At 41.1% G+C, this 13,605-nt stretch overlaps 1 protein-coding gene across 10 annotated transcripts in view; it reads right to left on the bottom strand.

Annotated features, from left to right (window-relative positions):
* The window catches only part of WNK1 (WNK lysine deficient protein kinase 1), a 104,771-nt gene that overhangs the window by 18,695 nt on the left and 72,471 nt on the right, over nucleotides 1-13,605 (bottom strand). For 6 of the 10 annotated variants that reach the window (XM_037388414.1, XM_037388416.1, XM_037388415.1 and 3 more), the window contains 10 exons: nucleotides 12,636-13,109; nucleotides 11,218-11,499; nucleotides 10,451-10,542; nucleotides 9,720-9,882; nucleotides 9,238-9,354; nucleotides 6,864-7,037; nucleotides 6,029-6,080; nucleotides 5,721-5,861; nucleotides 3,940-5,366; nucleotides 1,105-1,188 (listed from right to left, as the gene is read on the bottom strand). In XM_037388414.1, the coding sequence (XP_037244311.1) occupies nucleotides 1,105-1,188; nucleotides 3,940-5,366; nucleotides 5,721-5,861; nucleotides 6,029-6,080; nucleotides 6,864-7,037; nucleotides 9,238-9,354; nucleotides 9,720-9,882; nucleotides 10,451-10,542; nucleotides 11,218-11,499; nucleotides 12,636-13,109 (3,006 nt within the window). The remainder of the gene's footprint in view (nucleotides 1-1,104; nucleotides 1,189-3,939; nucleotides 5,367-5,720; nucleotides 5,862-6,028; nucleotides 6,081-6,863; nucleotides 7,038-9,237; nucleotides 9,355-9,719; nucleotides 9,883-10,450; nucleotides 10,543-11,217; nucleotides 11,500-12,635; nucleotides 13,110-13,605) is intronic. The other 4 variants (XM_037388421.1, XM_037388422.1, XM_037388419.1 and 1 more) reach the window with 4 other exon arrangements.

Below are 13,605 nucleotides of genomic sequence, written 5' to 3'. Positions count from 1 at the left end.
TTAAGTGAATAATTCTTTTCTATAAAAGGACAGACTCCAGGTGTAGGTTTTGGACACATACTCTAAGTCTATTCACTGTGGACTTAAGCCACAGGTAGAAGAGGTCAATACTGTAAGAAGCACATGCGCAGAGGAAACACTGGATTTCAGAAAAAATTACTGAGCCTTAAGCAGGCACCCCAATAAGGTACCCACCTGAATCACATCTTTACAGGTTTCAATATAAAACTGGTGTGAAAGCCATCTTTGTGCTTATTCACAAACTGCTTTCAAAAGTTGCACAATTCTACCTCATGGTCTCATGGGTTTGGTTCAGTTATTTTTTCAGCTTTTCTTTGCATATCTAAGTGCAATGTTCCCATGTTACATGTTATTACACACCATTCAGATGTTCCATAAAACAGCTTTGTCTTCATAAAGTTCTTTCAATTACAAGATATTTTTTCTGTTTTTTAAACAGAAATGAAAACTGATTTGTGTTTGTGGGTTTGAGCTGATTACCTGTCCCTTCACATACAAAATACTCAAGCTTACTATTGCATATAAGGACAGAATCAGAGCAAGGGAAGCCACGGTTACATCTCAACTCATGTTTATGATCAGGAGCTTCAAGTACCTTTTGCAAATCTGAAAGCCTAGTGAAATCAGAATGTAGTAATAATCACAAAAAAACAAAATAGGAATTTTCAAAGCCAGCAAATTTGCATTTTCTTCAGCACTGAACTACAGTATATACTGCTTTCTTAATGAGCTATAATTTTGCCTCTATACGCTTTTTCAAGAAGAAAACAGGTCCAAGTTTTATGCACACACTCACCCGTGTTATGTTTTAAAAAAACCTCTAATGTTCAGGTTAACACACCGAAGAACCCCAGGCCTGATTAATTGTTCCTGTACTTCAGACACCGAGTACAACATCCCAAAGGACAAGCTACATAGCCTGTGCTGAAGTGACTCTGGCTACTGCTACAGTTACACAAAAGGGGTTACTCAGTCAAAAGAAAAGAAAACCAAAGACATTAATAACATGCAATGGAGAGTTTAATCGAAACATGCTCTTTGAAAGGAAAAGCAGCAGATAAAACCTGCCAAGTCATGTAGCACCTGAGTTAGTGAAGGTCCTGGAAAAGGTGGCAGTGGCTCACTGGATGGAGTGCCAGCCGGAAGTTCAGAACCTATTGGTAGCACCTATGGATAACGAAGAGGAAATGCGAGTCCATCAGACATGGAACAACAGAAGGATCAGATACCAAGCTACAGTCAGTCACATCATATAACAGAAGCCTCAACATTTTTTTCTGTAGAGACTTCCTTCCTGGGGAGTTAGCATAGAGTCTGTAGGGATTTTTGCAACAAAGCTGGGGGAAGTTGTTTTGTTTGCTTCTGGTTTATTTTTTAATCCAGATTAAACTGGAAATTGTTGCTGTTTGAAGATAAACAAGCTTCTGCATCCAGGAGCAAAGCATCTTGGGGGTATTATTTTCAAGTCTGCAAGAAATGCTACAGTAGTTCTTCCAAAAATCAATTAAGTTTCCAAGAAGCTTAATTTATAAAAGGGTGCAAGAATGCACTCAATCTCCTTACAACAGATCTATGTTAACTGCCCATTAGCAACAGCAAGCTACGTGCTTCTGGCAAATTGTTTCAAGCAACTTGACTTGATAACACGAACTGTCGTGCCCAAGGATGTCTCCCACTCGTTGAGAAGCAGATTTATAGGCCTCTCACACCAATCTCTTCATCCATCACTTTTTTTTTTAACCTGAAGGGTGTTGATGACCCACAGAAGACGACTAGGCCATGCAACTGAGTAGGGGGAAGTCATCCAGGTTATGTGGAAGAGGTTAGAGAGACTGGAAAGGTTAGAAGGAGGCATCAAAGCCTCCCTGCCAGATCAGATAGCACATTCCAGTTAGTTACTTCCATTGTTAGGGAAGGGGGAAGTCCTAGGAATTAAGCCATCCATTACACAACTCACAATTCTTATTCTCAGCTGTAATCTTGAGGCTTGATAGCGACTGAAGTTTGAGAAACACATGATAGCCTTACAAGTTACAGGGTCAGTCAGCTGGCTTCCCTTGTATGACAGTAAGCTGTGCTGGATATGGATAATTGGCCCAGTCTGCTCTGGTCCTCGACAAGCAGAACCAGTTCCAGCTTGCAGTCACATTACCACAGCTTAACTAATGGTTCAAACTGCAGGAACAGCTGCCCGGGGAAGGCACACTCCATAGTTATCTATCCTCCCAAAAATGTTTCAGCAGGAACTGTGCCAAGCTGCATTACCTCAGCTTTTTTGTGCACTAGGAACATACATATGGACATCACCTCTTCCGAGGCATGATGAATTTTTAAGCTGTGGTAAGTTAATAATTTAAGTTTGTAAGTGAGAGAACATAATTTTAAATACTTTCTTAAGACAAGTCAAAACACATTTAAGTGTCTAGGTTAACAGGTTGGCCGTAAACAAAATAAAATGCACAGAGTTTAGTAAACCCCAGAAAAACTAAAGCAATGATCTCCTTAAAGCTGAAAAACAACACGAAGTGAAACTAAAAATAAGCTTTGAAAATCCAAACTAATTCATAAGTGAAAACTTCAGAGAAGAGGTAGTTTTTCCACAACAGAAAACCAAAAACCCCAAACATCTCTTATATTGAAACCCAAGCCTCTGTAATTACAGGTTTGCAATTAGCAGGTTCCCAACTGCTCCAACCGTTCCTGAACCAACACCAGGTTTTTTATTTTCTTATATTTCTTTTCTAATTCTCAACTTAATTTCAATACAAATGCATACCTCTGCATCTAGTTTTCCTTCCCAACTTCCCTGGCACATATTCCCGCTTCTCCACAGCGGCAGTTTTCTACTTTGTTAGAATACAAAAAGTACAAGGGAAAGACTAAATGAATGGGGACACTAGGAGCGTTAGCTCAATTTGAATGGCCTGAAACTGGTTGATAGCAAGGCTAGCTAAAGACAACCAACACAAGTGTTGGTGAGTGGAGAAGAACATTACAGAAACAAAAAGGAGTATTAAGGTTTGTGGTCTGTTAAACACCTGAAAGTTTCTTCAGCCTGTTTCCATTTAAGTTTGAAAAGGAAAGCATTACCAATTATTTAAAATATTGAAATGCACTGCCTCCCAATATGGGGAGCCATTTAAAAGAAAACAGGTAGTCCAATTCACAGATTGATACATCTGGTTAGCAAGCAGGTAACAACATCTCCAACACAAGTTGTTCCTGTAAGTCATGACACTCTCTTTATGAAAGCGTGTGTCTGAAGAGCACAATTCACTAAAAAAAGTCTGTTTTCAGATACCCAGATACCTTTCAAACTTCTAAAAATTCTGCTTTCACAAACCTAACATTTGGAAGGAAAGGAGTATCCAGGCACCACATAAACAGCAGGACTTAAAAAAAAAAAACCAACACACAAACAAAACCAACAGCAACAGCAACCCATCCCAAAGTTCCAGTCAAGTTCACCCTTGCCTTCAAGGAACAGGCTAATGACAAGAAGCAAAGCTAAGCTATCCTGACTACTTCATGAGACACACAACCATCCAGTCTCATTCTGATGATCATGTACAAGACCAAAAGCCATTTAAAGCAAGCCTTCCAAATTCTGTCTGAGAAAACAACAAAAAAAATCACAAAAAACCCAAGCCACAGTCACTTTACTCTTTGTAATTTAGGAGTAGAAAAAATTAAGTGACACTAGAGAGCTCTCTCAGAGGCACAATATAAGATTGGACCTTTTTCCCCCCAATATGGACAAAAAATCCACAGAAACCACCAGAGCATAAAACTTTCAATATTATATTAAATGAAGATACCTCTGCCTGAGTAAGTATTCTGCTTTATAAAAGGGATTCTGCTGGAGAAGGCTGCTTCCTACGATATTTTTAATATTCATGCAAACATTGCATTTCTTACCGGTACCCTGCTAAGAGGGGGCTTTGAAGGAGAGGTCCCTGGTTTCACTACTGCTGTTGCAATGCTGCTCGATGCTGAAATATAGCTGACTGGGGTGATCACTTGCCCAGGAGTGGCAACTGGTGTCAGTACTGGCAAACCAGTTGGTCCAAGAGGCAAACTGCTTGGAGGTATACAAGTGCTAATGGATGTCAGGGGTTTAGTTGGTGCAACAACAGTGGTTGGTATCCCAGGAATAACTGTAGTTTCCATTACCAATGATGTCTCCAGAGATACTGATGGATGTGCTGTTCCCACGTTACCATGTTCACTGAAGAGAGACCGTAGCTTTTCTTCCAGGGTCTTTATATCATCAATACCAGGAGCTTTAGACTGAGCATCAGCATCAGCCTCCAGACAGTGGATATGAGGCTGATTGGGTAACGGAGCTGGCTGCGGCTGGCTGTGTATCAACGTTTGCTGTACTGCAGGCAAGTTAGTGACTGGCTGTGGCAAGACACCAGGTAAGGGAACCTGGGGCAACATGGGCGTCGCACCTGGAATCTGGGGTAGGACAGGTGTTGATGTAATTCCTGATGGGACAAGTAAGGGATGTATCACAGGCTGAGTGACTGAGCCACATATGTTTGTTGCTGCTGAGGATGATAAAGGTGCAGAGATCGGAAGTGATAAGCCAGTGGCATTGCAGAGCTGTGATTTATCCATAGATTGCCCGCTCTCAGGTAGCGACTGTGGAGCACTTACAACTGTTGTTTCTGCCAGATTGGAGACAGAGCCACTACTACTAAGTTGAGGAAGCTGCAAAGCCACATTCTGAGCCAGAGACAGGGCAACAGACATCTGTGGTGCTGCCATACTACTTGCAATCTGAGGAGTAGACTGAGATGTCACAGCTGGTGCAACGACACCAAGACCAGTGACACCAGGAACCTGGGTAGATGATAGTGCCAAAGACGATGGTGTGCTGATACTGGGAGCAATGTCTCCAGTTACTGTTTGAGCAGGCTGGGATGTAGTAGGTAAGGAGAAAGAAGCAGGGGCGCTCACACTGGAAGTGACACCAGTCGATTGCTGTCCAGATTGTGAGACTGGAGGTGGAGAAATAGAGCTTGGCACACTTGCGCTTGGTGTGACACCAGCAGCTGCACTTTCTGAAGGCAAAGTAACAGATCCTGGAAGAGAAACACCTGTGCTGGAGGGAACAGATACTGAAGAAGCAGCCACAGATGCAGGAGGTGCACCACTACCCGCCATGGTAGAAAGTGCAGGTGGAAATGGTGGCATTGTTTGATTGAACACTGGAGGAGCTGTACTAGGTCCTTCTGTCATTTGAGCATGCCCCATCTCAGAGAAAGCCTGCTGCAAGCTCAGTGATGATGCCGAGTGGGACAGATTCATTCCAGGACCATGTAGCGGAGATGCAGCAACTGGAAGAACAGAAAAACGTCAGTCCACCTGGAAGAGTTCACTACTAAAAGGCCATAATGCTCTAGACTAAGATCACATTTACCTCTAAGCATAATAAAAATAATTACAAATCCAGGCTTACATTAGAATACAGAATTAACGTTTCAGAGTCTTGCAGACAGCCCATCAGCATTTCCCACCGAGCTGAGAATCCTGCATGGTATTGCCCAAATTACAGAATCACTTCTTACCAGCACAGACAGTTCCTTATTTTCCCTAGTATTTTAAGAGGTCTTTAGGAACAGTTTAGTTAACTAAATTTACATTGAAGAACATGTCTTAGCCATCAGATTCTAAGGGTTTAGATAACTTACCCATATCTGACGTTTCTTTTCCTCCAGGGACAGCAGATGGGGGAAAGCCCTGTTCTTTTAACAGACTCTCAGGGACAGGGCTGACAATAAACCGTCTTCCTGCAGAATGGACAACCTGGGTAAAGGAGCTAGGAGGAACCCCTAAACAGAAAGAAGATAGATGTTTAGTGATACGTGGTTGTAACTAAACACACAGCCTGCAATATGGAATGTGCACTCCATCATACAAAATAAAAACTTGGCTGCACCCATCCGCTGAAACAGAAAAAGGTAACTGTTGAAAAAAAAAAAAATCACAAAAGACTTACCTATTCTTTGTGGCATGGAAGATGTAGGATCTGGCTGTTTGAACTCTAATTTCTGTAAAGTAAGATAAAATTTAAAGTTCTATTCTGAAACAGAAACCCACAAGATAGTTTAAATGCTAGCTTGTTGAAATGTGGGCATTTAAGGTAAGCAGTACCTTGGACCCAAACACCATTACCAAACTAGTGGAATTCTGCCCAGATAAATGTCAGCTACAGTCCTTTTAGAGCTTCTCAGCTTAGTGTCAGTAAGTCAATATAACAAATTGATCCAAACACTCTTTTGTTAACAGGCAGTCCAACTTATTTCCTTAAAGGTTTCACAGATAAATGGATGTTTCCAAGTAGTTCTGGGTGGAAATAAGGCAAATATTCAGGGAATCTCACCCCTTCTTATTCTCAGCAACCAGTTTCAAAACCTGTGTTTCCTAACCAAGCCATCCAATCTCTTAGTAGCTCGCTAGGTAGAGGGCCTGAGACCAGGCTCTCAGTATTTAGTAAGCAGCACAGGGCTAGGGGTTTTAGTGTCCTACCTCGCAATAAGCTCAAAGCCAAGCAGTCTCAGCATTTAAAATTGGCTGTTTAGTCAACTGTTAGGAGACTCAGCAGCTTCAGAGTTAGAATACATAAAAAAGCAAGAGGTCTATGCTATTTAGCTTTCTAAATGAATTTTAGGCTCTCACTCCGATACGACGCTTTCTCTGTTTGTCTTCATTCAATTATTAAGCTTTGATATTTCTCACGAAAGAGTTTCCGTTTCTAACTAGCTCTACTCACAAAACCATACCACCCAATATGGAAAATACAGAATAGCCAAGGCAATCTGTCCTTTACATACCTGTGACCCTGGAAAGAAGCCATCATCTTTTGTCCGCATACTCTCCAAACCCTGATCACCTTCTGGCTCCACACTTACATCCTCACTTAGCATTTCATCTGCTTTCTCAATAATCTCTCGTACCTGTTCTACAAATGAGTCTCTCTCAGTTGCTAAAATGAACTCATTCTGAACCTGTAAGGAGAACAGAGCAACAATGATTTTCCACAAATTGTTTCAAACAATATTGAATAACTGTTATTTACTATTGGTGTTACTGTTTGTCCTCCCTTCACTGTTCTTATACACAAGATAAAAATGATGACACTTTAAAGAAATAAAATTGTTTCTAAAATCCTCTGCAGCACAGAAGTATTCACCCCGATTTACGCAACATTCAATCTCACTTCTTCATTAAACTGGCACCTCAGTCTTCGCTTAGCACAGTGAAATTTTGAATTAGCAGCCTTATCTTACTGCAGTTGTTCTTATCTAGTGCAATGTATATTGAGTCACACTTAAAGGAAACCGTATTTTTTTTAAAAAAAATTGAAAATTCTGTATTGCAGGATGTGTTCTGTGCTTCTCTCTTTCTGCACCATATAGAACTTCCACTCTATGCAGGCTGCACATCACTAACTCAAAGTCTGGCTGTAGTACATAAATGCAAGTATTAATTATGTTCCAAATACAAGGAGAGGAAGACTGCTCAGTCTATCTAGTTTCAATACATTATATTGCTTTATAAAAATACATTCTGCTGCTTATGTTGGAGGAAACAAGCTTAAACAAGTGTACTTGGATATAGATATTTAGAAAGACATTCTGAATTTGATCTAACTCATGAGAAAATTCTGTCTCCTGAAATAATGCATGGTAACACACTCAGACAGTCTGTGAAACAGAAGTAAAGCTGTCAGTCACAGTATCTCTGCTGGGAAAGGGAGAAAGTACCTTAAAGGTAAAGCCTGAGACATTGCTTTTATGTTAAGTTTGTGGGATGCTGGTTCAGAAAAAGGAAAGAAAGGTACGATGTGCTTGTATAGCCTTTGCAACACAGAATACTTACTTCAGTGCTTTAAACTGAGCAACGACAGACACCTATATGGGGTATGCCTAATAGTACCCTGATTAAAAGGAAACCAGAAAGTCTTACAAGCAGAAGTTTCCTCAATATTCAACAAGAAACTGATGAGCACAATCTTCCAGATTCAATTGTCTAAATTAGGTTGCACACTTTCAACTATGTGACTGCATTTTGGATGCACAATTCCATTTATATTGCTTCTCATCTTCAAATATTTGCATTTGTTGGTGGTGTTGGTAGGGGTGGGGATGTCAGTTTTGCTCTTTTTTTTTACTTGAACAATTTGCTTATTCCTTCAGAGGATCACTTTTAGGTATGAGGAGAAGTGAGTCCTCTGTGTACTCTCCATATTTCTTGGCACTTCAAGTTACTGACTTGTTTACACTGCCAATATGTGTACACAGTCAAGAATGACCTTTCTCATCTTGAAAAGCCATTAGTGGCAAAGAGATAATTTCTCTCATGTTCCTTTTCTCATGTTTCTTCATGTTCTTAGTTCCTTTTCACAGGTATAAATCCAGCACACACCATCTATTATTCTGCTCTCTCTAAGCGGAAAGACAAATGCTGCACAGGTACTCAAGAAGCTGGTTAACAGTATTGCTTTTTGTCATCCCCCTCACTTCAGTAATATTAAAACTATGTCAGTTTCATTCAGATGTACCAGCCCAAGAATATGAATTGTAATTTTTTTTTAAAAAGCGGGGGGGGAGGAATTCTAATCCATACTACACACTACTGATTTAAATGTATCTCTACAGGTTAAGTTTTCTATGCTTGACCATTATGCATTGAATGGCGAGGTTTTTACCTTTGAGAAAATCAAAAACAGCATCAGTCATTACTGATTTTTCAGAAACCAGAAAGTGATTACTTTAAGGGCAGAACCTTGCTGTTTCAGTTGAGAACAAATGGCAAAACACTCAAAGCTTAAGTGTAGAACTTAAAGATCTAGCAATATCTGCTCTTAGAAAAACAAACAGGCTATTTTCAACCTGGCACTTCCACAAAGTTGTTTGCAGCTCTTCAAAAAATTAAATTGCAAAAAACCAAAAGCAGATTTACTTGATCAAACCATAATTCTAAGGTAAAAGCTGACACAAATTTTCATGTGAACTGAGTATGCGATATTAACTGTGAATTTAGTATTCCACTGTGCCCAGAGTTTCTAGTTGTGCCTGCATACCAATAACATGAGCACACCATGCTACATGGAAGACCAATTCTGAAACATAGATGAGAAAAGACTGCTTATAGTACTACTGCAATTAAGACTGGTTTCAACTCTCCACCTCTAAAATATCTTACCATAATTGAAGCTATTTCCTCAGGGTTGTCACCATCCAAATCAAATTTGAAAGTAACCATTTTCCGATTGTGTGTCTCTAGCTGGCATTCCACTACCCGATCACCTTTATTTGAAACCTAAAGCAAATAAAACAATGGTTCAAACCAAAAGCATGAGAATGTTAGGACTTGTGCTTTAAAGCAGAGACAAATCAGTGGTACTGGTCTAATACAAACACATTCTCTCTTTCCAGTCTAATAAATGGTGCCATGTACAGCAGCATTTTTTTCTAAGGATACATCAAATATTCTGGAACAGCCTGTGGAATCATGACTAGCTAAGCAAGCCAGTTTGCCATATCCAATACTTCAAAAAGCTCTTATGAGATGAGGCTTGGAGCACTGACTCCAGAAGATGACGACACATTCCTCAAAGGAAAAGAAACTTTTATCTCAAAAGATGCTGTCACTACCAAACTGTCACTAAAATAAGAAACACTCACATTTAGAATCCTCAGTTTTGGCCTAGCAGTCTTCTCATGACGAGAGCGACTGCGGACAGACCTCCGCATATGACGTTTAGTAGTCCTCCCTTCATGCCTTCCGCTAGAAGCTGGAACATTCTCATTGCCATCACTCAATCCTGAAGCAACATCAGAATGCGCACTAAAAAAACCAAAAAGGCAACTTTACATTAGCATCCATGCACTCCATAACTGCAACAATAGACTCTACCAGATGGTATTCTCTTCCGGACAGCAGGAGTAGATGTCTGTTAATTGCAGAGTAAGGGAGAAGAGTCCTGTCAGTTAGGGTTGCCTGAATAGCAATTCTAATAGTAATTATTTAGCTATATCTCTCTTGTAAGCCAAGTTGTCGAAATGCATCTTCTGAATCTTTTCAAGCTATCTGGGGTTTGAATTCTGTTTAAAGTGCCAAAAAGACAGAAAAACATCCCTTATAATTCATTTGACATGAGAAATAAAAAAAGGATTAGAAGTTAAATCATTATACATACTCCTATTTACTCCTTCCGTACGCTGCTGTAAAGTCAAAACTTACTCTACCTCTCATAAGCCTGTGTTTCCTCTAGGAAGTTTATTTCCTCACATCCTCAAGACACTCTCAGTGGAAAAAAAAATATCCTTGGTGAAAAAAGATACCTAAAGATCCCCCAAGGAAGAATAATCCAACAAACTGAATTTTAGTTTGGTGAGAAGAAAATAATGCTTACCTATCCATAGAGGAAGCCAAAGGGGTTGACTGAGCAGGCTGTGTTGCTGGAAGAGTCTCTGAAGGAGCAGTCTGTGAGACTCCCTGAGTACCCTATGGATAAAAACCTACATCAAGAACGGCCCCTGAGAATACCATTACTTTTCAAGTAACCCAGTTGTCTTCAGTGTTTCCTCCCAAACCAGTTGTAAAGCTAAAAGCACTACCCTTTCAGAACTTCAAACAGCTGGCATTTAGACAGCTCTTAATTACCAAAGATTCTAGAGCAAACTGCAGTGAAGCAAATCACCTAGGGAGGAGTGGGGAGAGGAAATCAGCCATCCTTTCTACTGCTGCATGTCACTACAGTTTGCCATGCAGCCACAGTCTTACCAACAGAATGTGCAAAAGGCAAGCCAATGCAGAAAACAAAGATAATTCAAATTCTCCCTAGCAAGAATAATGCTGCAGGGAATAGGCGTAACGACAGATTCTCAAAGGCTATAGGTTGCAGATTGTCTTTCATATGGCAAAATTGTTCTACAGTACTAGCAAGAAGTGAAGTGTTAACAGGTTTTTGCCTGCAGGATGCACACTCACTTCCCAACAGAACAGCCAGTGGCAACAAGGTCCCCACATTGGCATGACATTCTGCTGTAAGAAAAAGGTCATTTGAGTTATTAATTTCCAACTGAAGATAAGCATGGAAGGGATTAGCTCCCCACACATACACTGTTGCACAATTCAAATGCCCTAAATGCATTGTTATGTTATATTCAACATATTTACCTCCAAAACTGCCTGCTGCAAGGAGGCAGATGAGGTCTGTTGTGCTAAACTCACTGTAGGCTGGGGCACTTGAACTTGTCCTCCTAGGCCACCCATGGGAACTAGAATGTTCTGCTCCACATACGGCTGCACAACAGGAGCAAGGTAGCCTGGCTGAGCCATTGCATCTGCAGGTAAGGGAGGGGACAGCACGGCAGAAGGAATGCTAGCAGAGGCCACAGCAGAGGAAGGTGCAACATTAGAGTCCCCTGGGTACTGAGATGGCAGCCGAGATGGGAAGCCCTGTAACAGAAATGAGGGAGTCAAGTTAGTAAATGTCAGAGCTAATTATGAAACAAGAGTGAAAAAACCCAAAAGAATCAGTTTCACAGGCATCTTTCAAATATTCTGTACTTGTTCAAGCACTCCCAAAATCTTCCCAGAGAAGCAGAGCAAACCACTCACGTAGCCAAAGCTCAGTTTGTGAGTCACCATGATTTAATAAGCAAATTCCCACTCAAAGTTCCACTTCTTAGGCAAGATGATCTTCATCTCCCAATTCTCACAGTTACCTATTTGGCTTAATATTTTAAGGCTTGAGACTTGAGACGAGTTTGAAGAATTTCCAGGCTGAACAACTACTGCCCAGAAGATGTTATGCAAATGCTACCAATTCGAGACCGATAGCAAAAATGTTCTTGTCCTCTTGTGATAAGCTGAGCCTGGAACCAAGGAACATTCCTACACACTGTTTCTGTACTACAGCACTCCTTATAATCCCAGTGCAGATATTTCTACATCTATAAAACTTCCGTTCTAGAGTAACAATCATATGCTGAGCACTATTTTTGTCACTATTCGGATTGCCATTTTTACAGTGATTGCAAGAACTAGCTGAAGCAGTCTGTGCCCACCAGTCTAGCATTTCACGACTTGTGTCAGGTACTTACGTCACATTCAAGTTCCATCTGACATTTCTAGAAAATACATGTCCCATCCCTTCCTGGACTTGGAATGAAATAACAAAATTGCAGAATACGCTGCCATTGATTTTCTTTCCAACACAAATCTCCCATTTCTAAAATTACAGGGGGGTGTGATTTTTTTTTTTCCCTAAGTTGACAGGCTTCTTGGAGATATATATATATATATATGTGTGTCCTTCACACAGTGGTGGAACAAAGTTCCATGCACTATGATTCTGTCATTTCAGACAAACTCCATTTCCAAGTATGAAAACCTCAAAACACCAGGATGTCCAAGGACTTCATTTTTCCCTCCTCCTCAAAATGGTCCTTTACCACACAACAGAATTCATCTTGGTGGCTCAGCAATGCTCTCACGAGAAGTGAGTTGGCCAGGGCACACAGTTCAGATCTGGTACCTTAAGAGTAACAGGTGAAAATGTGGAGAAGCGCTCTGCTGGCTTGAAACAATACCTGGTAAAGAGCATCTCCAGCAGGAAGTGAAGCTTCAGCAGCTTGTCCAATGCTGACTGGCAATCCCACGGACTGGACAGCTGGCTGCAGGAGCTGTGGGAGAACCTGGCTGGGCAACTGAGCCACAGGCTGCATCACTGTGGGAAGCTGGCTAGGGACAATGGTTGATCCTACAGGGACAGTTGTTGCCGCAGCAGACGTTGCCAGTGTGAGCAGTGGCTGATTCATGCCAGCTGCCATTGAAATGGGCATCGACTGGAAACCTGGTTGAGCCACTGACACATGAGGAGCTGCTACGGGCAACTGAGAGACTGAGAACTGGGGAACCAAGGAAGTTGGCAAGGGCTGTCCCACAGGTAGAAAATGAGAGCCAATGGGGACTGATGGGGCAGCTGAAGGCTGAGGGAGAGAAGGTGCTGCAACAGGTAATTGAGGCTCGCCTTGGATGATCGACACTGGTTGGGAAACAGGAAGCTGGGGAGGTAAAGAAAATAGAGATAGATTTTTTTTTAAAGCAGGGTTGCAGAAAGCAGAGTTTTTACACATTAGTCAAAGAAAGAATTATTCAAGTTACAGCACTCTGTTAAAGTGGCTGGGGAGCACAGTCAGCAGAGTGGCTAAGAAGCTGGCTGGAGTTCCAAAAGGTCCTCACTTTGCAAAACTTTCCTTTAAGAACTCAACAGGCTCTTGAAACAGACACCCACAGAAGATGAAAGAGCAACATTCAAATACCCTGAGGCACTGACTTGTACCTAAACAGAATCTAATTCCGCTCAACTCTGTCCCCAAAGCCAAGCCTGCCTTCTTATAGGAAAGAAGTGCAAATCTTTTAACAAATTTGTCAGTTTTGAGTATGGTGACTAAAGCAACAGAGAATGAAAAGCCACTGTGCCAGCATTCAGAGAATGGCAGGGGATATGTCAATTAAAGCCAGCAAATGATGCAACTGGGAAGGCAGTTTAGACGAACA

Source organism: Falco rusticolus, chromosome 5, assembly GCF_015220075.1.
Source record: "Falco rusticolus isolate bFalRus1 chromosome 5, bFalRus1.pri, whole genome shotgun sequence".
NCBI lineage: Eukaryota > Metazoa > Chordata > Aves > Falconiformes > Falconidae > Falco > Falco rusticolus.
This window is presented reverse-complemented; position numbering and strand designations above follow the sequence as displayed.